Raw genomic sequence first — 24,494 nt, 5'->3', positions numbered from 1 at the left:
ATTATATAATGAAGAGTACGCCAAGATTTGAGTGCTTTGCCAAAGGTCTTCTAATGGCAAGTATGCTCGCTACTCTTTCTAATTTTTTTATGCTTCCTTTTCTGTAAACCAATAACAGGACTATCAGGGAAGATTGTATACCCAAATAAGTAACCTGACTTGCCCAGCAACCTAAATTCATGTTTAAGTTTGACATTATTTTCATTAAAAAATCCATAATTATTAAAGAAAGTATTTAAACAGATAAAAATAAAATGCTCTTTAAAAAACAAAGTTATTCCCAGCACTGAAAAAACAACTTTATTCCCAGCTTTTAACATCTTGTTAAATTTCCATTCGATCTCTTGCACAGCATATTTTTAACATACTTGCAATTACACATTATCTTTTTTCACTAAAAGTTATATTCATTTCCTATGTCATTACAAATCTTTTATAGACAGTGTTTGATAACTAAGATTCTACCATGTTCTCTTTTTTTATTTAAGACTTTTTTTGTCTTTTTTTCTGTGTTCACTTACTTTGTTTCTTAAATTCCACATACGAGTGAAATCATATGGCATTTGCCTTTCTCTGACTTTCTTATTTATACTTAGCATTATACATTCTAGATCCGTCTACATTGTTGCAATGGCAAGATTTCATTCTGTTTTATGGCTGAGTAATATTCCATTGTGTGTGTGTGTGTGTGTGTATCTCACATCTTCTTTATCCATTCACCTACTGAAGGACACTTGGGCTGCCTCCATAATTTGGCCATTGTAAATAATGCTGCAATAAACATAAGGATGCTTATATCTTTTTGAATTAGTGTTTTCACATTCTTTGGGTAAATACCCAGTTGTGGAATTCTACTTCTAATATTTTGAGGAACCTCCATACCGTTTTCCACAGTGGCTGTACCAGTTTGCATTCCCACCAATAATGCACAAGGGTTCCTTTATCTCCACGTCCTCGCCAACACTCATTTCTTGTGTTTTTGATTTTAGCTATTCTGACAGACATGAGGTGATACCTCGTGGTGGCTTTGGTTTGCATTTCCTTGATGATAACTGACATTGAACATCTTTTCATGTGTCTGTTGGCCATCTATATGTCTTCTTCAGAGAAATGTCTGTTCATATCTTCTGCCCATTTTTAATTGTTGTTTTTGGTGTTGAGTTGTATATAAATTCTTCATATATTTTGGACACTAGCCCCTTATGGGAGATGTTATTTGCAAATATATTCTCCCATTCAATGGGTTGTCTTTTTGGTTTGTTGATTGTTTCCTTTGCTGTGCAGAAGTTTTTATTTTGATGTGGTCCCAATAGTTTATTTTTGCTTTTGTTTCCCTTGCCTTAGGAGACATAGCTAGAAAAATATTGCTATAGCCAATGTCAGAGAAATTCCTGCCTGTGCTCCCCTATAGAATTTTATTTCTATCACATTCTTAAGAAATTATTTGTTCAAGAGATTGTGGCTATGCTTTTTTTTAAAGCATCTCAGGGGCACCTGGGTGGCTCAGTTTGTTAAGAGTCTGCCTTCGACTCAGGTCATGATCTCAAGGTCCTCGAATTGAGCCCCCCGTCATCGCATCATTGCTGTGGGCAGGCTCCCTGCTGCATGGGGAGTCTGCTTCTCCCTCTCCCTCTGCCCCTCCCCTTGCTCATGCTAATGAGCGTGCTCTCTCTCTCTCTTTCGCTCTCTCTCTCATGTGCATGCACATGCTCTCTCTCTCTCAAATAAATTTTAAAAATCTTTAAAAATTTTTTTTAAATTATCTCAGAGATAGATCCTAAAGTGTGTGATATCCAGGAGATTAAATAATCCACTCAAGGGAGTGAATGGAAATATAAATGAAAGAAAGGTAGCCAGGTGTTGATAACTGGTGAAGCTAAGTAATGGGTACATGGGGGTTCATTGTACTCTTCTAGCTGCTTTAATAATTTTGACATTATCCAAAATAACAAGGTTTTTAAAAAAAGAAAAACCTCTCCTCATGTGACTGGGAAAATGTGGTAGATTTAGATTGTTGTTTCCGATTCTTTCCTCACTCCCTCTGCCATGTAACCTTGCAATGGCAGAGTAAAGGCTGCTTCCGCTGACACTGGGCATGTGACTCTCTCTGACCAATGGAATACTAATGGGCATGATGGCACACAGGTTTCAGACATGCTTGGTTAGTTTAACTAATCCCCTCAGCTTCCTGTATCACAATGAGGAAGGCATGCCACCGGAAGCAGCTGACCCGTCAATCCCGAAACAAGACCTGTGCAGCAGACCTCAACATAATCTAAAGCCTGGATCCAAGTGTAGCCAGCCTGTAACGGGAATCAGAGCTGCCCCAGCTGACATAAAATCACCTGTATAAAAAAGTAAAATATAAGAAAATCACTTTTTTTATTATGTTCAATTAGCCAGTATATAGCATATCATTAGTTTTTGATGTCATGTTCAACGATTCATTAGTTGCGTGTAACACCCGGTGCTCATCACCACGTGTGCCCTCCCTCCTTAATACCCATCACATGGTTACCCCATCCCCCCGCCAGCCACCAAGAAATTAATTAAAGAAATACTTACAAGTCACTAGGTTTGGGATTTTTTTTGTTGTATGACATTTTTGCAACAAATGCTGATTAATACAGAAAGTCAAATCATTACCCAAAACTGAACATTTTAGGTATTTCCAGTTTTACAATAATACATATAATAAACATTATTTTTTTACATAAAGCTTCTCCACTTCTTCTGGTCATTAAATTCAGGTACAATGTTATTATGCTGTTTAAAGAGGTAGGCTGAACAGTTTTATTGCTGGATACTTTCCTAAAAAGGAAAATTATGAAAAGAATTAAAACAAACTCATTCTTCATTTCTTGATTTCAGAAAGATTGTAAGTATAGTTTTTGTTTTCTTTCTTGACATTCAAAAAGATTCTTTCCTGGGTGGCACAGCGGTTAAGCGGCTGCCTTCGGCTCAGGGCGTGATCCCAGAATGCTGGGATCCAGCCCCACATCAGGCTCCTCTGCTAGGAGCCTGCTTCTTCCTCTCCCACTCCCCCTGCTTGTGTTCCCTCTCTCACTGGCTGTCTCTCTCTGTCAAATAAATAAATAAAATCTTTTTTAAAAATAATTTAAAAAAAAAAAGATTCTTTCCTATTCTTTGTAGGGCTTGGTAAAACTAGTTCTTCTGTTATCTTTCTCAGGTTCTTTTCTTTCTGCCCCAAAGACCAAAGACCAAAATAGTACAGAAGGACCATCCAGTGTTGAGGTGGTGGGCTCCACTGCAAATACAAAGAATTTTTAGTCTGATTTTCTAGAGATTGATCTCTCTTTATGTATATATCCTGTATGTTCAGTTTACAAAAATTGTAAATGAACCACTGAATCCCATCTGTAGATCCATTATTCACCTGGAAAACTCAGGAATAGGTGGCCAACTACTAAATGAGCCAAAAGGCATTACAGTATCTATGAACAATGGAATCCAGTGTCCCATGTTGCAACAACTTGTGAATAATTACTGGAGGAAAAATTCTGGGGCTTCTACTGAGTCATCATTCTGATGAGAATTCTCATTGTTCTGATGAATATTCCAACTATGTTTTGTTATCGTATCCAAAACAAGGAGGGAGTAAAAGTAGGGAGAGAGGGAGGAGAAGAAAGAGAAAGAGGAAGAGGGAGGGAAAACCAATAAAGAGAAGGAGTTCTTGTTGTCCCTGGAGGTCAGGAAAATCACATTTTTTTTTCAATAGCTAATATAGGAGCTGCTAGAGAAGGAGAAGAAAAAAGAATAAGGAGGGAGGATGAGGGGGTGGACGGGAAGGAAATGAAGAAAAAGAAGGGGAAGTGGGAGAAGTAGCTGTTTCTGGAGGTTGGAGTTAGGGTTAGGGGCCAAGGGGTGTGTGTGTGTGTGTGTGTGTGTGTGTGTATGCGTGTTTAATATCTAACACATAACTGCTAGACAAAAAGGCTAAGTCACAGAGGATCCTAGCTAGCTTCTCAATTATTCCAATTAATGATATGCACTTAAAACCCAGTTGGTTCCTTTGCAATGCTATTTTACAACAGTGACCCTCATAGTGCAGGTCCCAGGACCGGGAGCTTCTGCATCACCTGTGAACCTGTTACAAATGCAAATGCTCAGGCCCCGCCCCAGATCTACTTAATCACTAGTAGGAGAAGGTGGGGTCCAGGGATCTGAGTTTTAACAAGCCTTCCGTGTGATTCTGATACATAATACAGCTTAAGATCCACTACATCAAAAACTAAGGATGTACCGTATGGTGACTAACGTAACATAATAAAAAATTATTATTTTAAAAAAAAAAGATCCACTGCTCTAGAAGGTAGTCCAGTTGGGAAGGGATCAACATTTGATTGCAATCCCCAAATCTTTACCATCTGTTCCCCATCCTCATTCTCTTCCTGAGACCAGAGCTGGCAGGGTTACTATCAACACTAGCCTCGGTAATTTCTCTGGTTATTAGATTCAAAGTGTTGGAAATTCTTTGACCACCACCACCCCCTCCCTTCTACGCTGTGACTTCAATGTCAGTTGCATTTTCAAAGCCTTTAATGTGACATTCACATATGTTCTACACCTGTTCTACCCAGTGGCCAGTCTGGCACCTGGAAGGTGGTTTATCTCTTAGTTCCATCTAAGCCCTCAAAGTCTCTAGCGTGCTGTTTGGAATCCTTTCCACCCATTTGTGACTCGTGGCTGAGCCCAGGAATTCATAAACAACTTTATCAGGTCACTTTCCAGAGCTCCTCCCTCGGTAAAATCTCCCTGGTACTTTCCAGTTCCCTGGGTTCTCCTGCTTGGTCAGAAGGCTGAGGCTTTATTTACCTACTCTGAAGGGAGTTTCCCTTGACTGCACCCAGGTCTGAGTCCAAATAGCAGGAAGACGGGAGAGAAAAAAAAAAATCCACTTGGGTTCACCTTAACTTCCAGAGACAAGTTCTTTGATTGAAGAGAAAGGTACCTTTCCCCCTGAGTTTAAGGTGCATGTGGGTCCCACTGCTGCCATTGTCACCAGCAGGAGATCCCTTTCTCACTCTTCCAGTCTGAACTAGATGGTTCCTCTTGGAGCCCTGTCTATCCAAGCCAATGTCCGCTTCTGGGTTTCAGGCTGCCCTGAGTCCAGGCCAGGGGACACAGGAGAGGGAACAAAAAGGGGCAAACCAACCACCAGTTCAGCTGTCCTCCAAATCTGGCCTTCTTTCCCAAACTACCTGTTACTATTTGCTTATCCTCAAATAGCTGCTCCTTGCTTTCTGTCCAAGTTTTTTAGCTGCATTCAGTGGGAGGGACAGGGTGGATGATACCTACTTCATTTTTTTTTTTAAGATTTTATTTATTTATTTGACAGAGATAGAGACAGCCAGCGAGAGAGGGAACACAAGCAGGGGGAGTGGGAGAGGAAGAAGCAGGCTCATAGCGGAGGAGCCTGATGTGGGGCTCGATCCCAGAACGCCGGGATCACGCCCTGAGCCGAAGGCAGGCGCTTAACCGCTGTGCCACCCAGGCGCCCCGATACCTACTTCATTTTACCTCAAACCAGAAACAATGAAGGTATTTCTTTTTTTATAGAACGAAAAGCTATCTCTCTATAATTTCTTCTTGCTGGGTTTTGTTTTACATTCTGGGATTTCATAAAATAGAGCTTATTTTTTTTGTCCCTCTGAAGGTCCCTACATCTTCAAGTTTCCTGTTCTTAAAGCTAAAATGGAAAGGATAGAGGTCTTATAATTTATGTTGTTTATTTTATGGTACGTTAACTCAAACCACAGGTTGAGTTGGTAGATACACTTGTGAAATATCCAAGTTCAGTTGCTTTTTTTAATCTCCATTTAAAGGTGAAAAGCAGACATTACACAAAGTTTCTTTTCCATCATGAGATATATCAGGATTGGTGGGACTCTCATATTTGGAGATCATCTTAGTCACCCCCCCCTTAAAAATGCTTCTTATTTTGGCTTAGAGATGAGCCCCATGATCACCCTTTATGGTCTCATTCGTCCTCCACCTAAGTTCTGCAACAGCGCTGGTCCCTGGTTCCTGGTCTCCTAGAGAAGAACATAGTTTGCATTCTTTATGGCTTTTGGCAATTCTATATTAACCTAAACTTTTCTGTCCTACTGAAAGCTTCAACGGCTCTGGGCTCCGGGAAGTCCAATTCTTAACCCTGATTTGTTCAACTTGCCTAAAACATATTTACTATCTGATTTTTAAGTTGTTCCAATTGTTACTACAATGTGACACGTTCATCTTTGGCTCTTCTACAGCGTCTATACTTAGTGTCCTGAGCTTTTCCTATTGTCTCTTAGGCTCTCATTAAATGATGCCATTTTCCCGTGAAGTTTCTTTTAAAATCTCTTTTCTTGAGGTATCTGGGTGGCTCAGGCTTAACCGACTGCCTTTGACTTGGGTCATGATCCAGGGGTCCCCACATCATTGGGCTCCCTGCTCAGCGGGGAGCAGGCTTCTCCCTCTCCCACTGTCCCCACTCATGCTCTCTCTCTCACTCTCTCTCTCTCTGATAAATAAATAAAATCTTAAAAAAAAAAAAAGATAAAATCTCTTGTCTCACCAAGAGCAGTCCGCATTCTGTTCTGAAGTTCTGCACCTTTGGGGGACAGTTCCTGTGGGTTCCTGTTTATTGTCTCCTCCTCTCAGGTCAGTTGCACACTTTAAATACTAGTACATCTTCTGGCACAAAGAGGACACTCAAAATAAATATTTGTTGAACAAAAATCTACTGTGAGTCCCATGAATGAGCACAGCTTTCCAGTCTAAAGTAGTTCCTCTCATATCACCAAGTCTTCTTGGATGTCTCATCATTTATGTGGCCAAGAAGATTGATTTGAGTTAACAAATATCTACTGAGTAACTACATGTGTAGAATTTTTAAAAAATAAATTCACTATTGTTTTTGCCCTTAATCAGATATGTAGTCTAACAATTTTTAAGTACACAATTACCTGTAAGATAATAGAAACAAGGTTTATGTAAAGAACTACAAAAGTTTAAAAATCCTATTCCTAAATACACTATTAGGATAGACTTTATGGAGAAAATACCTCTTTAAGTAAGAATTTTAGGATAGGTTGGAGTTTGATGGCAAGTGACCCTAGGATCTGTCTAGTATAATGGCATGAGATGAGCAAAAGCAGGTAGGTGGGAAAGTATAGAACCTATTTAGGAAATTGCCTGATTAAAATACAGAGTAAAATTGAGATTCTGCTGAAAATCCAATGGAATTTAAGAAGAAAAAAATTTATAGAGAAGGTCTTGAATGGTAGGTAGGATTTGGCTTTTAAACAGTAATGTAACAGTGGGCCACAGAGCAGAAAAATAACATGAACAATTTTAATATATAATAAATCACAATATGGAGAGATTTCATATTTGGACAATTCAGAGATATTATTATGTGAGGACCTACAATATAATAGATACTGTGCTGTATGCACTAAGTGGACCATTAGTTGTTCTTTTTTTTGTCTGCTAAAAAGAGCTTAATCCAGATACAAATAATTTGAGTGGATGAGACATACGACAGTGTTACAAATTTGTATGGAATACATAATAGATTGAAACATAAGATCCTCTAAAACATTCTAGACCATTCTATTGTGAACAAAGTAGCAAAATTCACCTTTGATGCCAGTGAACTTTTATATCATCCAAGAGATATACAATGATTTTTCAATCCCAACAAAACGCTAGAACAAATTTAAGACATATTTACCAAATAAATTTGGAGCTATTGTCAAATATATAATAGAAAAATTGAGTTTGCTGTCATGCCTCTAAAAACACAGTATACAATGCTCTTCAGAAAACTGCTGACAATATAAACAAGGATATAGTTTCTAGAACGCAAGCCAAAGACATACTTTAGAAAATATCTACTTTTAAATTCACTTTTCCAAGTTATAATTTGGCATAATATTTTATGTAAATTAATATTTTAAGCAATATAATGCAGGCACCAAAATTCATTGTACATAATGCCCTTGGAAGCAATGAAAGAGACCAATAAATTGTTTCAAAAAAAAAAAAGTAACCACAATATATATTGATTCCAAGTAAATTTTTCAGAATCTCTGAACATGATGGCAACTTCTCCAACCCAGAAAATTAAAAGGAAAAAAAAAAAAAAAAACCAGGAGCAACATGCATTTCAACTATGAATTGTGAATCTTACAATCAGCTCATCAATTTCAAAGCAATTTATTGTATTTCTCTATTAAAAACAACAATATTACCTTTCAAAGAAAGGTTTATACTCCTAAGAGAATTTTGTGGTCTTTTCCGTATCTGACTGGACATGTGTAATTTAAAGAATTATGAAGAAAGTGAGCTACTGTAGTCATATATCAAACTTTATCTTGAAATTGAGTGAGCACAATAAGGAATGTGTCATTGATATGAACTCAGTGTATCGCAGAATTGAAAATCTTAAATAGTTTTCTAAGCTCTAGTATGAGATTCCTGTTTTAATAGTGCAATATATTTACAGGAATAATTTACTAGGCACATTTTCAAATACTATCTAGGTCTCAGGATTTTTTAACTCTCGTTTTTAAATTTGCCAATATCAGTTCTAGTGGAGAACATAGCTTCCAAAATACAATATTTATTAAAAACTTAAGGTCTACAATGGCATAAGAAAGATGACTGTCGAACCTAGTGATGGCTTCTATAAACCAGAGATACTAGAATTGGTAAGCATTGAAATACTCAGAAAAAGTTTGTTTCCATGGAAGCAAGAGGTATAAATATTTTGTAAGAAATCACTAAGACAAATTCCATATGATTTCACTTATACGTAGAATCTAAAAAACAAGACAAAGGAATGAACAAACAACAACAAAAGAGAAACAGACTCATAAATACAGAGAATAAACTGGTGGTGGCCAGAAGAGAGTGGAGGTAGGGGGATGAACAAAACAGGTCAAGGGGACTAAGAGGTACATACTTCCAGTTATAAAATAAATAAGTCACAGGGATAAAAAGTACACCATAGGAAATACAGTCAATAATATTGCAATAACTTTGTATGGTGACAGGTGGTGACTACACTTTTCGTGATGAACATTTTATAAGATATACAACTATTGAATCATTATGTTGTACACCTGAAACTAATACATGTCAACTGCACTTCAATTAAAAACAAAAATTAAATAAAAATTTAAAAAATTATTATATCCAGTACTATTTATTGTAGTTAAAAATTCAATTTTTTGGGGCGCCTGGGTAGCGCAGTCGTTAAGCGTCCGCCTTCGGCTCAGGGCGTGATCCCGGCATTCTGGGATCGAGCCCCATATCAGGCTCCTCCGCTGGGAGCCTGCTTCTTCCTCTCCCACTCCCCCTGCTTGTGTTCCCTCTCTCGCTGGCTGTCTCTATGTCAAATAAATAAATAAAATCTTTTAAAAAAATTCAATTTTTCTATTATTTAAGTTCAGTAATTTGATCTGTATACTTTATACACGCTGTGTTCTAATTGTGAATGAAAAACAAATAATGCGCTGAGCTTAACGTTTTAACTTGAAAAAGAAGCACTTTCTTCTACCTAAAAGAAGCTTTATAAGCCAAGTGACCATGAAAATGATCCTCTTCTAAAGGTTAATTGATCAAGAGAAATATAGACTCAAAAAGACAACGGTGGAAAGAGAAAAGGTTACTAGAAAGTTTTAATAAAATTAAACCAAAAAGCTTAATTAATAGCAAGTAGTAACAATTATTATAGCCACAATAATACAGACTAAAGCCACCTTACTATAATAAACGAAAAAGGACTGTAGGTTAAAAATCTGAATTTCAGCCCTGGCTCGAGTACTATCCATTATGTAGCCTGGGTGAGCTTCTATCAACCAATCTGTAAAATGGGAATGATCATTTCAACCTAACAAGATAGTGTGAGAATAAAAGAGTAATGCAAAAGCACTTAGAAAACATTACATATTATAATATGTGCACATTTTACACATATTTTACATTATTTTAAATGAATATGTTTCTAAATCCATAAAAATTTGTTCATCTCTTTTTTTCCAATGCCCCCTTCCCTTTTTTTTTTATCTGAACTCAAGTTAGTTAATATATAGTGTATTATTAGTTTCAGGGGTACACCCTTCTTTAATAAAGAACATTTTTAAGTCTCTTAAAAATAAGATATTCCCCTATGGTGGTAGTGATGCCAAACCAATTTCTGAGAGAAGAAATAATAATGATTCAAGAAGCTTAAAGACATAACTTAAAGATATGTCTACACAACTTCGGAATATATGAACAGCAATGAAATATGCTGTTAATCCAAAATTTTGCCTTCATCTTACAAAATATCAAGGGGCTTGCTTCAAGATAATCAAGTGTTCCAGAGATAAAAAGTGTAGCAAAGGGAACATAGTCAATAATACCATAATAATGTTGCGTGGCAACAAATGGTGGCTACGCTTAGGGCAGCGAGCACTGAGTATGTATAGATTGTTGAATCAATATGTCGTACACCTGAAACTAATATCCCATTGCTAATTATGCTTCAATACAAAATAATAATAATCAGATGTCTGATTCAATTTCTCAACCCTTTACTAGGTGATTAGGTATATTATTTATTATCTTTTTTCTTTATGAAAATGACACCAGTGATCTTATTCCAGAAGAAAGACTATTCTGGTGGTTGTTTTTTGGCTTAATGACACTATCATGGAAAATAACACCCCAGAACTATTTTTAAAACCATTGAGAAAGGAGATGACTTGATCAAGGCAAATGACCAATGAAATGTAAGTCGATTCTTTAAAAGCTACTAAACAATGGATGATAAAGGTTGTTTGTTTTCCTTGCTTTGAATTTCTACGGGCTATAAACCACTGTTGGAGATGAAACTTGACTGGTGGATTGTGAAACTCTCCTAAGACACCAGGCTCCGAGGGATAAATGCCTCACTTGAACCAAGACACAGCAAGATGCAAGATTGCTGAAGAGACACTGTGCTTGACAGAAATCACTGAAGGTGAGTGTGGCTTCTGGGAGGGAGGAGCCATGACAAGGTCTGTGCCACGACGCGGCACTTGTGTGTGGACAGGGATCTGGGGACACCCGAGGGAGGCTGGTCCCAAAGGTCCCTGCAGAAGTTGTAAAGGCTTGAGGATTGAGGGAAATCTTTAGAAATAACACTTGGATTTAAAGATAGTAACTCCTTCCAGAGGAAGGTAAGTTCTCAGCCAATTCCAGCATCTCTCCCAGCTGCTTTGTAGGGCATCAGACTCCTCACCTATGTGCGTAAGAGCCAACTCTGAAGATTATAGCAAAGGAGATATACCACCAGAGTTCTTGATAATAAGAGGATTCTAATTATCCCTTAGAATAATAAATATTCTGTCTCTGTCTTTGGCTTTTGTAACATCTGTAAAAGTCTGGAAGACTGGCTGCACCAGGAAAATGTTAATCGATGTTTTGACTTTCTTTCCAGGTAATCAGTGACTTACAGACCTGCCATTTATCATGGGTTCTTGTTCTCATGATTTAGTCCAAGCAAAGGCAGATGAAGGGGATCAAAACAGTTTTATTGTGCATTGAACAATTTCCAGTTTGGGTTCAGAACAGGAAGACATCTGACAACTCAAAAGAAACAGACCTGAGAAGCTATGCATCTAGTCACAAGAATGGCAATGACCATTTCGTGAGTAAATAGGCTAACGCCTTAACATCCCATTATTTAACACAAATCTGTGTGGTCCTAAGGAATCATGTAGAAATTCTTTTGGCTCCAGCTCCAAGATTCATAATATTCTGGATAACTTCCCTCCTATTTTTCATCTCTCATGAGGATTGCAATAAGGCCCTACATGGAACTGTTCCTTACAAGAACATCAAACTATTCCAGACAATGCTATATGTTCTCCCTTTCCCTCGTATAGACAAGTAAGAAATCCTTCATTCATGCATGCATGCATTCAGTCTTATATTGCCTCCTGTATTCTGGTACAACGATAGGTGCTGGGTGTACAATGGTATGCATGAGATATGAGAGCCATGAGCCCCTCCTTCTTAGAGAATGCAAAGTAAGACAAAATATAATGTAAATAGGCTAAGTCATCAATTACAGTAATTAAAATTCATAAAGGTCAAGATACACTGGAAAATTCAGACGGAATTGGAAATACCTTTATAGTCACCGGATTCCCTCATGGGACTCGATTGTCCTGGTTCAAATGGAGTAATAACAATGCCACACCAACATACTTATACTTTGTCCTGTGGAGGTAAATCGGATGCAGGAAGACATGTAATTGTACATAGAGAACTAAAAGCAGGAAAACATGATCACCAAAGATTTTGTATATTAGTGTATCAGAATAAGAACACGGTGTCTATGGCAAGACTCACACAGGCCATTAGTACAGCCTTTCAAAAATCAATTACGGCAGTGGCTAGCCTGGAATGACAATACCACCAGACACTGTACAAATCACTTTATACTCATTCTCTCATTTAATCTTTACAACAACTTTATGGGATAGATGTTGATACTATTTGCATTTTGAAGACGAAGAAAGTGAAGTGCACAGAGAGAAACTTTTCAAGGTCACCCAGATGGTAAATAGCAGAGACAGATGATGGTCCCAGGGCTTCTCAACTCCGGTACTTCAAATTCTTAACTCTGCTAGGCTTTACTGCCAATTCTGCAGACCAATCAGTATGACTGTGTTTTTAGGAACCAGAGATTGATGCTTTGGGCACCTGTAAGCACAGCTTTAATTCTGAGATAATCTGACCTCCTTAGAGGCTAAGCCAAGTCTCATCAAGCTTTATTTGAATTAGTAGTATTTTTAGAGTAGCCCCAATAATATAAACCTTGTAGATTCATGGAATTAGCTAGAAGTTCTGAACAGAATTCTCTTTTATCTTTTCCTCTAGCATCGCTAAGGTCATTCTATATATGTAAGAGCCTTACCCCGAGAAAAGGCATTTGCTGGTTTGTTCTGAGCTCACTGGGATTGTCAGTGACAAGATCACAGCTGGTTCATGGTCCTGCAACAAGAATCAAGGTAAGATTTATGTAATCATTGATAAGTACAAGGAGATCTAAATGCTAGCCTCTCTTCCACCTCTAAATCACTGAAGGATAATGGGTCAGTTAATTACCCTCTCTGTGCCTCAGCCTCAAGACGGAGGTCTTAATAGCTACCTTCCTATCTGCTGAACATTTTAAGGCAATTAAATGAGATAGTGAAACATAAATACATTTAAAAAGCATAGAGTGGTCTATAACAAATTGTCCCTGAGTTGCTATAAGACATCTAGTTGTTCTTCAAGGTTTCTATCCAGATTATGTCACTTTTCCCTCCCATATGCACAGTGCTCAAAAACATTCCCCCTTGCAGGGTGCCTGGGTGGCTCAGTCAGTTAAGAGTCTGATTCTTGATCTCAGCTCAGGTCTTAATCTCAGGGTTGTGAGTTCAACCCCTGTGTTAGGCTCCATGCTGGGCATAGAGCCTACTTAAAAAAATTTTTTTTAATAAAATAAAACAATAAAATGTTTCCCCTTTCCAGGGCCTCAAAGAGAAGTTGAGTTGATTCTGGCAAATCAAATCAGGTAAGGTGCTATTGACAGATAAAATGACAGATAAAATAACTGACCCTCTTCATTTACACTCTCACCCCCATGCGTCTTAGCTCACATGTTCATTTTAGCTGGATAAATTTTTCATTTTACCAGGAAAAAAAAATTTTATGAATGAGAGTCTTTACAAGACCCTTCAACTCCTATCCCTTTGGTAAATGTCTAGCCTTATTCCCGGTAGGATGAGCCCGACCCAGACCCAAGCAGTAATGAACAAAACCATGGGAGTTTGGATGACCTCCTATGGGATAACTATTGGGTAGAGGGTGTATTTATGGGTGTGACAGTAATTACAAAACGACTGAAACAAGGCCCTGGCTGTCTCAAATGCTCTAGGCTCCTTTTGAAAGTCTATTCTAGCCCAATCTACTCCCAATGGTCTAGAGGAAAATCTACATTTGGTGCTTGGTCCCTTTCAGTGGTGAGGCGCAGAGTAGGGCAATGCCCAGACCAGAAATGCAAATCAGTCTAATCTTCAAACAAATTCAGGGAGATGGAGAGAGACGATTACTTCCCTCATACAGGAAAACACGTCTGAGATTTGAGCACTAAATCATTTGAAGTCAAACTCATAAGTACTAATAAGATGGACAAATTTTCAGTGACAATGTTTTCTAAACACAAAGGAGCTAAGCTATACCCAGCTTGTAAGAGGAATGTTTTCCTTCATTGAATCCTTAAGTCACACTTTACAAGACTATGTGCTCTGCCTAAATGCAAATCTACCCAGGCTGTGAAAAACTTATTCATTTATTTATTCATTCAACAAACATTTACTGGTCACCATACTAGGCAGTAGAGGGGGAGGAATAAGATACAGTTCTTATCCTGCAAAAGATCATATACTTATGATAAATAAGACATACATAAAACAAATTATCACAAAAAATAGAATAAAAGAAAAAAAATCGTTTGTTTTAGAAAGGTGTACGAGATATCATACTTGATACTTTCTCCGCCATATGCAAGAATGTGGGCATTGTCCAATTGTCATGGGGGAAGAATTTTTATAAACTTCCCAAAGCTAGATGTCTATATTGATGCTGTTTCTAAAACTGCTGTACTTCTCTTGACTCTTTGTTAAAAACACAGAGAAAGTTTGGAAAAGGTATGGGGTGCCTACAATTAAGGGCCAATATACTAGAAGGCTCAGAGTTTTTTCTGCAATCACAAACCAGTAATGGAGCCATCATGCTCAATGCTGCTGCATTGGCCCAAGCTGACCTCTTTTCCTGTCTAGGAAGATTACCCTTCAAAGAACAATGGAGCATCCTTTATATGGGATAATATGATCCCAACGTACATTATAGGACTTGCACTCAAGATCATATTGATAGCCAGTCTATTATTGCTAGGCAATGTGTATTTTTAGAGGTTCAGGGGTTATTAGTTCAACTGGCTGTTGAAAAACAAAAGTGAAGTCAAAGTCCTGAGCTCAATTGCCACATGGGGCAAATCAACTTGGCTCTTACTCAAAGTGACAGGCTTTATAGTTAACCTGAGTCAACTCTCTTAAAAATGTGAGCTGGCAAACACAAGCAAGAACAGAGAGTGATCTGCCCGCTATAAACTCATCTTCAAGATTATTAAAGCTAGGGGTGCTAACACAGTATCATCGCCTTCATCCCAAAGCTCAAAGCACTTTCTTTCCTAACATAATTTTTCTTTTGTCCTAGAAAACTTGATGTGCCACTTTTATGGGGGATGAAAACCAAACCGTAGACATCCAGTTCCACTTTCACCCATTTTCACCCATCCTGGAGATACAAATACTTATTTTTGTGGCTTTCCTGCTAATGTATATTGGCAGTCTCATTGGGAATGCCACAATCTTCCTCACTGTCTGGGCAGAGCGATCACTCCACACTCCCATGTATTTCTTTCTGGCCAATCTGGCAGTCCTGGAGATCTTTTACTCTTCCACTGTTGCCCCTCTTGCTTTGGTCAACCTCCTGACCATGGGGAGAATACCCATCTCTTTCACAGGCTGTGGCACACAGATGTTCTTCTTTGTCTTTCTGGGCAGTGCTGACTGTATCCTCTTGGGGATTATGGCTTATGATCGGTTTGTAGCTATTCGGGATCCCCTGCGTTACACCCTCATCATGAGATGGCAGCTGTGTGCCCAGCTGGCTATGGGAGCCCTGGTCCTTGGTTTCATTCTAGCCTTACAACTAACAGCTCTGATTTTCCACCTGCCATTTTGCGGCCACAACAGAATCACTCACTTCTACTGTGATGTGCTCCCCATCTTGCGGTTGGCCTGTGGAGATACTCGAATGCAAGAAGCCGTGATCTTCATTGTCAGTGTCATCACCCTTACCATTCCCTTTTCCCTGATCTCCATCTCATACATCTTCATCTTGGCCGCCATTTTGAAGATCCGCTCTGCAGAGGGGCGGCACAAGGCCTTCTCCACCTGCTCTTCTCATCTGACCGTGGTTCTCCTCCAGTATGGCTGCTGCAGCCTTATCTATTTACGCCCCAGCTCTAGCTACGACCCAGAAATGGGTCGTGTGGTGTCTGTTGTTTACACTTTTGTCACCCCTGTCTTAAACCCCTTGATTTACAGTATGAGGAACAAAGAGCTGAAAGATACACTAAAGAAGGTCATGAAAAGACATTTGCTGCACTAGGAAATGTGGGAGTTTCTGGACTCATGTAAATGGCACAAAATAATTCTTTGGAAAATGATAAACTCAGGGGAATTGACTCACTACTTCTTCAGGCCCCAGTTAATTTCTAGCTCCCAACTATAGAGCAAGCTCCTGAAAGTTAGATATTAACATTTAAAATAAGAGAGAGTAAATTCTTGATGGCCAGGTATTTTGTTTGTTTTGTTCACTGATACATCCCCAATGCCTAAAACAGCTAAAGCAGATAATCAATACCTGTTTATTGAATTGATGAATTCCTTCAAGTGATGTCAAAGGACATTCTTATTTATTTGTTATCTCCCCACAAGGCTATATACTGAGATTTGCTGTTAGCATTCCACAAATACTCATAGAATAACTACAAGAGGTTCCTTCTAAGAGCACTAATAATTCTTCAAGTTTCCACTCATAAAGCCTTATTTTTCTCCTTTCTATTGACTGAGTCTTGGGGAATGTTTATTCTGAGACCCATTACTGTTGAAAAGTTAGAAAAAATTATATCTGGAATGTAATAAATATCTGGAATGTATTGTTATTTTGAAAGTGTAATTGGCGATGCTTCAAAATTATAAACAATATCTTCACCCCATTCAGAATGGGAAGTTTCAAGAAGGGTCCAGGTTATTTGGCAGAACTGGTATGAGAACTTCTTTTTTCTGCTCTTGCCAATCTGTCTTGTTATGGTTCTACTTTTAAAATAACATTTTTGGGGGCGCCTGGGTGGCTTGGTTGGTTAAGCAACTGCCTTTGGCTCAGATCGTGATCCCGGAGTTTAGGAACGAGTCCCATGTTGGGCTCCCTGCTCAGCAGAGAGTCTGCTTCTCCCTCTGACCCTCCCCTCTCTCGTGCTCACTCTCTCTCAAATAAATAAAATCTTTAAAATAAAATTAAAATAACATTTTCCCATTTTTAAATATAATACACATTGATTTTAGAAAAATTGGGGAACATAAAAGTAGACAGAAAAAAGTTAAAAATCATTTCTAACCCCACCAATTAAAATAAGCCTTAGATAATATTTGGGTATTTTAACATAATGCGTATTATATTTTGAGCTTTGGTACCCTGCTGCATTCTCTAACTTGTAACATAAATATCTACCTTGCTGAGTAGCCTTCTAAAATAATGGTTGTCATAACATTTCCATTTATCCTTATTGGCATTTAAATGGCTACCAATCTTTCACTGTTACAAGTATCACTGTGATAAACATCTTTAAAATGATTCATTGTGTGTTAACTCTAATTACTTCCCAAGGGTTAAAATATTTTAAACCCCTATTTACACAAACATTGCCAAATTGCATTCCTGGAGACTACAAATTCATACTCTCACAACTATTTACAAAAGTATTTGCCTTATAATTTCATGGTCAACACTGGGCTGGCTTCCTTCCTTTCCTCCTTCTTTCCATTCTTCCCTCCTTCACTCTCTCCCTTCTCCCTTCTTTTTCTTCCTTTTTTTCCTTTCTTTAGTTCTTCCTTTCTTATTTGTCAATTTGATGGTTTTACAATGGCAACTATTAATCTTGTTTACATTTATTACTTAATTTGACCTTTTTATATATTTTATAGCTATTTAAAAATCTTTGTGGGTTTTTCTAAGATGCTTAAAGAATTTTAAGATCTATTTTTAAGTCTGTACTTTGTCAATACTTTCCCTATGTGTGGAAAATATTTTGAAAGCTTATTTTACGCATATATTACATTATATACACTATTCATATGTATACTATATGTGTGTGTATGTTATAGAATTCAGTATTCAAATTTTTGCTTTGTGATTTTTCCATTTTTATAGTAAATAAATTCTGAAACATTTATCCTGAAATCATACAAATATTCATCCATATTTTGTTCTTGTTGCTTTATGTTTAAAATTTCACATGGAACTTATTTATCATTCTGGAATTTATTGTGTTGTATGCTGTGCTATAAGGCTTTATTTTTTACCTCAAAATAACCAATTGCTTCAGTATAATTTCCAAATCATGCTTCCTTTATCCATTGAATTATCATCTTTATCACATAGCAAATACACATTTCTGTCAAGTTCTATTTCTTGGGCACTTACTCTGTTCCGTAAGTCAGTCCATATATTCCTGCACCAACATCACCTTATTTGTACCACTGGTGTTTTATGATCATCATAATATTACAATCTCTTTCTCTTTCCAGAAATTGTCCAGTTAAAAGGTCTAGAGTTTGCCTTCAAACAGGTTGTGGTGATTTCAAAAAATCCTTTGATATTCCTCCCTTTACAAGATCGAGCCTAATTCCCCTCCCTTTGAGCGTGGGCTATACTTGGTTAATTTATTTCTAGCGAATGGAATGTGGCAGAAGTGATACCTATGACTTCTCAGACTGGGTCACAGAAGATACTGTGGCCGCAGCCTCTCCCTGATTACTCTGGAAGAAGTTGCCATGTTCTTGAGAATAGCCAAAAAGCTCCATGGAGAGGTCCATGTGGAGAGAAACTGAGGCCTCTTGCCAACAGCCACGTGAGTGAACCAACTTAGGCACAGACCCGCCTTCAGATGACTGGACCCCTGGCTGACGTTTTGACTGCACTTCCTGAAACACTATGAGCCAGAATCACCCTGCTAAGCTGCTCCTCCTAGAATCCTGACCCTCCAAAGGTTTGTAAGATAAAATGTGATTTTAGTGTTCAGCTGCTATGTTTTGGAGTAATTTTTTGTGCAGCAATAGATACGGAATGAACGCAGCAATGGCTGACAAGCTGCATTTTAGGGGGATTTTGCATGCACGTGCCTACATTCCACCATGGAAATCAGGGTATATCCTTACCAAAGATTGTATAAGCTCCAAAACTGCAAAAATTCCCCAGGTGTCCTTTAATTCTGTCTCATCATCACACACCATCAGATAAACCCAGGTAGTGGTGGTGGTGATGGTGACTTTTTTAAGGACAGAAGAATACTTCCCTTGATTTGACTTTTGTTTGAAGAGATTTCTTGGCCTCTTTTATCCAAAAAGCCTTGTCTCCCAGTCCTTAGCCCCAATTTTCCAAAATGACCACAGTGACATATCCCTTCCTACATGCTGTCCTTCCATTGTGACACAGACACTCTNTCCATTTCAGGTGGGGTCCACCTTTCTTGCCCTTGAATCTAGATGACATAGCAGAAGTGATGCTATGTCATTTTCAAGACTAGGTCATGACAGGGGATATGCTTCCAACTGGCCCTTATGGAGGGACACTTATTCTTGGAACCCAGCCACCATGCTGTGAAAAAAGTAAGAAACTACATAGAAAGTCCACATGTAAGTGCTGAAAACCCCACTGAGGTCTCAGCTGACAGACCAACTGCCAGGTAGTGAGTGAAACTTCAGATGGTTCCAGCAACCAACCACTGAGTCATTCCCAGCTTCAAGCAGTACCACGTGATGCCACCTGGAGCAGAGATGAGCTGTTCCCATTGTGTCCTGGCCAAACTGCGGATTCATTAGCAAAATACATCATTATTGTTTTAACCACTAAATTCGGATGGTCTGTTATGTGTATCGAATAACTACAACATCCCAAGTTAACCATCAAAGTCCAAAATGTCAGGTGTTTTACATTATAAGTATCCTATCTCACTAATAGGGAAAAAAAAAAAAAAGAATACCAGAATGCAAGCATCTCTTCAATCATAATTGTCCTGACTTAAGTGTTAGCTAATAGGTGAGGGAAGCAAGTGTGCCTGAATTCTTAAAGATCATTGTATTTTACATCAGGCTTCAATGTAATTAATAGAATGCCTCAAGACTGGTTAATGGTGTTCATGGAATTTTGACTAATTTTCATACTTTGTTGAACAAGCCTCTTTCTTTTGCAAGGTTTGCCCAAAGGAAGAGATACAGCCAAGGTCCCTCCAGTGTAGCAGCCTCAGCGAACAGCCTGAATCACTCTCTTTCCCCAACTGTCTCAGGAAAAGGCCAGAAACTAGAAGCTTACCTATCTTTGTCGCACTTAGACATGGGGAAATACTGAAGTCCAGCTAATGCCAGAAACAGATTACCAGTGAGCCCAAGGCACAGGGAATGCCAAGGTGTTGGATGGGGAGTTAGGCTTTTTAAGCTTTCATAGGCTTTCCTCCCTTACTCCCTACCCTTCTTCTTAGCCCTCTTCTACCCTGCCATTTCCTTAGCACCAGCTGTAGCCAGTAAAATGGGCAAGGAAATGGTCTGAAAGGGATGCTGCCACCTGACCCTGTTCTGGTGACTCTACAGGAACTGTAAGAAACCAAGGCAAAGAGATACTTAAAGGTACTTGAAGACCTGGGCCTTCAAGGTATAGCATGTGAAGACCTCTCCTACGAACCAGGAGGTAGAATCCATTTTTTTACCTTGCCAATTCTTCTCTACATATTGGTTTACGACTGAAAGAACTCAGAAACGTTCAAACGATTTCTACCAAGTGCTGAAGTAAATGACGTGATAAGAATAAAATGCTGAATGCGAAATACAGGGTTTCTGCCTTCCGTCACGTAATCTCACTGAGAAGGGCCCAGAAGGAGGGAATCATCATCCTTTCCTGGGCTGTGTAGATAAACGACAAGGGGAAGAGTTCCCTGTGCCCCCATCCCGGCCCTGCAAGGCTCAAAGAACCCGAAGGAAATAATGGAAGCAACTGCGCCACAGTTCAGTACCAGAAAAACGTGTGAGGAAGCTGGCTTGCTGCTTTATCTTCCAAAGCCACGACCTACCCTGGAACACTACCATCGCTCCCCACCTCTCCGTGGCAGCCAATCAACACTACTACTAATACAAGACGGATGTTCCCCCAGTGCATTAGTGTCAAGGCCTGGTCAGCACTAAGCCGCACCCCCGAGAGCCAGGGCGGGAGGGTGGGCCAGCATGTTCTCACTCACTCTTGATTTTCCTTTTAATGATCCTTCATGATTGCGGAGGATGGCAGGAGAAGCAGAGGGAGAAGGAGAGAGAGAATCTCAAGCAGACTCCCCACTGAGCACAGAGCCCAAAGCAGAGCTTGATCTCAAGACCCTGAGATGATGACCTGAGCTGAAATCAAGAGTTAGCCGCTAAACCAACTGCGTGACCCAGGTGCCCCACCAAAAATCATTTTAAATAACCCCAGTGGTTCACACACACCACAGGTGGTAAACTGTAAAGGGATTTTGCCCATGTGATTAAGGATCTTGAGATGGGGAGATTATCCTGGATTATCCAGATGCCCCCAGTGTTATCACGATCTTTGTAAGAGGGAAGCAGGAGGGTGGGAGAGAAAAATGTGACAACAGAAGGAGAGGATGAGAGGAAGAGTTTGAAAGATTCTTGGCTGCTGGCTTTGAAAATGGGAGGACGGGGCTACAAGCCAAGGAATGCATGCAACCTCTAGAAGCTAAGAAGGAAACAGATTGTCTGCTAGGACCTCCAGAAGGAACACAGTACTGCAACTTTGCTGACAACATGAAAAATGACCCTCTGGGCAGCCCATCACTCTTTCTCCTTCTCTGTAACACTCTGCATTCACGTTTAATGTCTTAAAGCGATGGTTCTCAAAGTACAACCAGCGGCATCGGCATCACCTGGAACTTGTTATAAATGCAATTAATTCTCAGGCCCTACTTCAGACCTACTGAATCAGAAACTCTGGGGAGGAGGCCCAGCAGTGTTTTAACAAGCTCTCCCGATGAGGCAGAGAACCACTGATTTGGAGTAGCACGTTACTTAATAAAAATTAAAGCCATCTAAAATAGTCTCACAAGAAAATGGATTGTTTTACCTCAATTTTTTTAAAAGAATGTATAGAGCCTATAAATACCACGAGGGATTATTTGCAGCTTTTGGAGAAAGGACAGACATTGCTAAAGAAAACTCAGTGGCTTTGTCTAACTGATGTCCTCTCTCATCTGTCAAAGCCTCTTCTACCTACCTGGCATGCAAGAGAGGTTTTTCTTTCACCCACTCAAGGGACACTCTCCAGAGGCATCAGACCTTATTTCTAAAGAATCACTTAGGAAAAGAACTTGGACCCTCCCCATCTTAATAAAGGATCTATTACCCAACTTTAAAAAAAAGCATTATTCTCTTAAAGGAACTCTCATTAATCTCCCCCACGAACAGGTGTTACATGAGAAAAAGGATAATTTTGTTAATCCTCTCTATGATACTTTGACTTGTTTCTTTAATTACTGTTTATTATTTCTTTCTTTCCCAAGTTTACCCACTTCATTTATATTCAGACTTCCCTACTTTCCTTTATAAACTGCTTTAGCTATAGCCTGAAAGTCTTGATACGTTTTATCATTCAGTTCTAAATATTTTCTGCTTGCTCTTATATTTCCTTAAGTGGTCCATGAATTAGAGATGTAGGTTTCTTTTTAACAACTGATTTCTAACATAGTGATGAGAAAACATTATTTTATCAAGGATCAGCAAACATTTTCCACAAAGAGCCAGTTAGTAAATATTTTAGGCGTTGCTGGGCAAACGGCCGGCACTCTAAGTACTCATCTCGGCCTTCATTGCCCTAAAGCAACCAAGGACAATATATAAATAAATGAATGACTGTATTCCAACAAAATTTTACTTAAAAAGGCAGGCAACTGGCCTGATTCAGCCAAGAGTCCTAGTTTCCAACCCCTGGTCTATATAGTACCAATTCCTTGGTCATTGTTAAGACTTGCTGTTACCTAATACTGTTTTGTAATGTTCAGTGCATGCCTGAAACCCAACTATCATCTTTTCCTCCGCCTGCTACTCTTTAAGGTTCAGGCCTGGCCCACGTAAGCACTTGGTTCTGTTAAATTGTCACAGTGCTTCAGATATTAGGTTTTTGGAATCAGAGAGGTCCAGCTGCCAGCTTTGCCACTTGCCATTGGGTGGTTCGGGGCAAATTACTTAACATCTCTAATCCTCTGGTTCCTCACTTACAAAATAGAGAAAATAACAGTACCTACCTCGTGGGGTTGGCATAAGGAAGGATTTAATGAGATAGTCCATATACAGCACCTAGCAGAGTGCCAGGCAGACTTCAATCTGTATTAATAACATTAACATCATCATGCCATTGAACAACTACTCTGTGAGGCAAGTATCATTAAACCCATTTTACGAAGAAATTAAGGCTCAGAGATGTTTAGGTAACTTGCCCAAAATCTGATGGCCAGTGACAAAGCATGCATTCCCACCCAGAACTTCTATTTCCAAATATCCAAAGTGTCCAGACTCAGGCTCTGATTAGCATGTGAGGAATTTACTGCATGCCATTCCTAGGCCAGGTTGCATTTTCAGACACGCGGAGAAACGAGTTGCGAAATGCACAGGAATTAATTCTTCGCGGTTGAAGTTTAGTCCTTACGGGGAAAAGAGAAAGTTCCATGAGCTCAACGGGCCGAAAGGGCCTGGGCGGTGCCAACACAGGTGGAGAACCATAGACTCCTGGAACCAGGGTTCGGAAGCTTACAACTCGGACAAACTCTTTCCTGGGCTCGGTCCGCTCGGGAGATGGTGTCCCCCAGCGGCGTAGCCGGGGTGGCGCTCCGCGGCCTCGATGACCTTCCTGCCTGCCCTCGGCCGCGCTGCCCTTTCTGGCTCCCCCGCGCCACGTGCCCGGAGCGCCTGGCGCCTAAAAATATCACCCTGGTTGAACCTCCCGGAACATGCCTCCGCTTTTTAAAAACCGGGCGCCGTCATCACCTCGAGACATAAATCACAGCCCAGACTTGCTGTGGATTCAGCGGCTGACGTGCCGCTCAAAGTGGTGACGAATTCAGCCCCTTTCGATGACCTGGGCCTGTCGGGTTTTTCCCCCTCCACTCCGCGCACAGGGTAGATCGCGAGGACCGCCGAGCCCCCCGAAGACCGTGCTGGTCGTTGGAAAAACAGCCCAGGAACCTCCATTCCTCCCAGCCCAAGCTCAGCCAGGGACTCTCCAAAGCCATATCCTGTGACAATCACAGGGGCTTTCTCCGCCCCGTCGGTGACGGAAAACTCGTGACTCGGACCTGAGCGCGGGGCGGGCACAGAGAAGCCGGGGGCGGAGCTGCGAGTCTGGCTAGTGAGGAAGCCCCCGACGGGCGGCGCGTGCGCAGTCTCTCTCCACGGGACCTCCTTCCCGCCGCTGAGACTAGGAAGCGGGACGCCAAATCTGTCCCCGCGCAGCCGCCGCGCCGGGCGCCGAGCGGGGCGGCCGCCCTCCCCGAGGCGCGCCTGTGCACGTTCCCACGCACGCTCCGG

General features: G+C 39.9%; 1 protein-coding gene and 1 long non-coding RNA gene across 3 annotated transcripts; one reads left to right on the top strand and one right to left on the bottom strand.

Annotated features, from left to right (window-relative positions):
• Positions 1 to 1,344: 1,344 nt before the first annotated feature.
• LOC103666157 lies at positions 1,345 to 24,227 on the bottom strand. Of its 2 annotated transcripts, XR_569449.2 has the most exons (5): positions 23,955 to 24,227; positions 12,962 to 13,038; positions 12,171 to 12,261; positions 2,566 to 2,811; positions 1,345 to 2,345 (listed from the first exon to the last, which is right to left on the bottom strand). It is a non-coding gene; the product is annotated as an uncharacterized LOC103666157 (long non-coding RNA). The 2 variants fall into 2 exon arrangements; XR_005837117.1 differs by lacking the exon at positions 1,345 to 2,345 and having other exon boundaries at positions 2,573 to 2,811; positions 23,216 to 24,227.
• On the top strand, positions 15,012 to 16,474 carry LOC103666156 (olfactory receptor 10V1-like). Its single transcript, XM_008694183.1, has one exon. It carries the CDS (start codon positions 15,328 to 15,330, stop codon positions 16,264 to 16,266), a length of 939 nt encoding a protein of 312 aa, XP_008692405.1. The 5' UTR covers positions 15,012 to 15,327; the 3' UTR covers positions 16,267 to 16,474.
• Positions 24,228 to 24,494: the final 267 nt, after the last annotated feature.

Source organism: Ursus maritimus, unplaced genomic scaffold (assembly GCF_017311325.1).
Source record: "Ursus maritimus isolate PB19 unplaced genomic scaffold, ASM1731132v1 scaffold_23, whole genome shotgun sequence".
In the NCBI taxonomy this organism is placed as follows: domain Eukaryota; kingdom Metazoa; phylum Chordata; class Mammalia; order Carnivora; family Ursidae; genus Ursus; species Ursus maritimus.
The sequence above is the reverse complement of the archived record's forward strand: the minus strand, read 5'-3'. Positions and strand labels throughout refer to the sequence as shown.

Excerpts from the sequence above, each read along its gene's own strand:
- LOC103666156 (XM_008694183.1), top strand. The coding sequence starts at position 15,328 with ATGGGGGATGAAAACCAAACCGTAGACATCCAGTTCCACTTTCACCCA.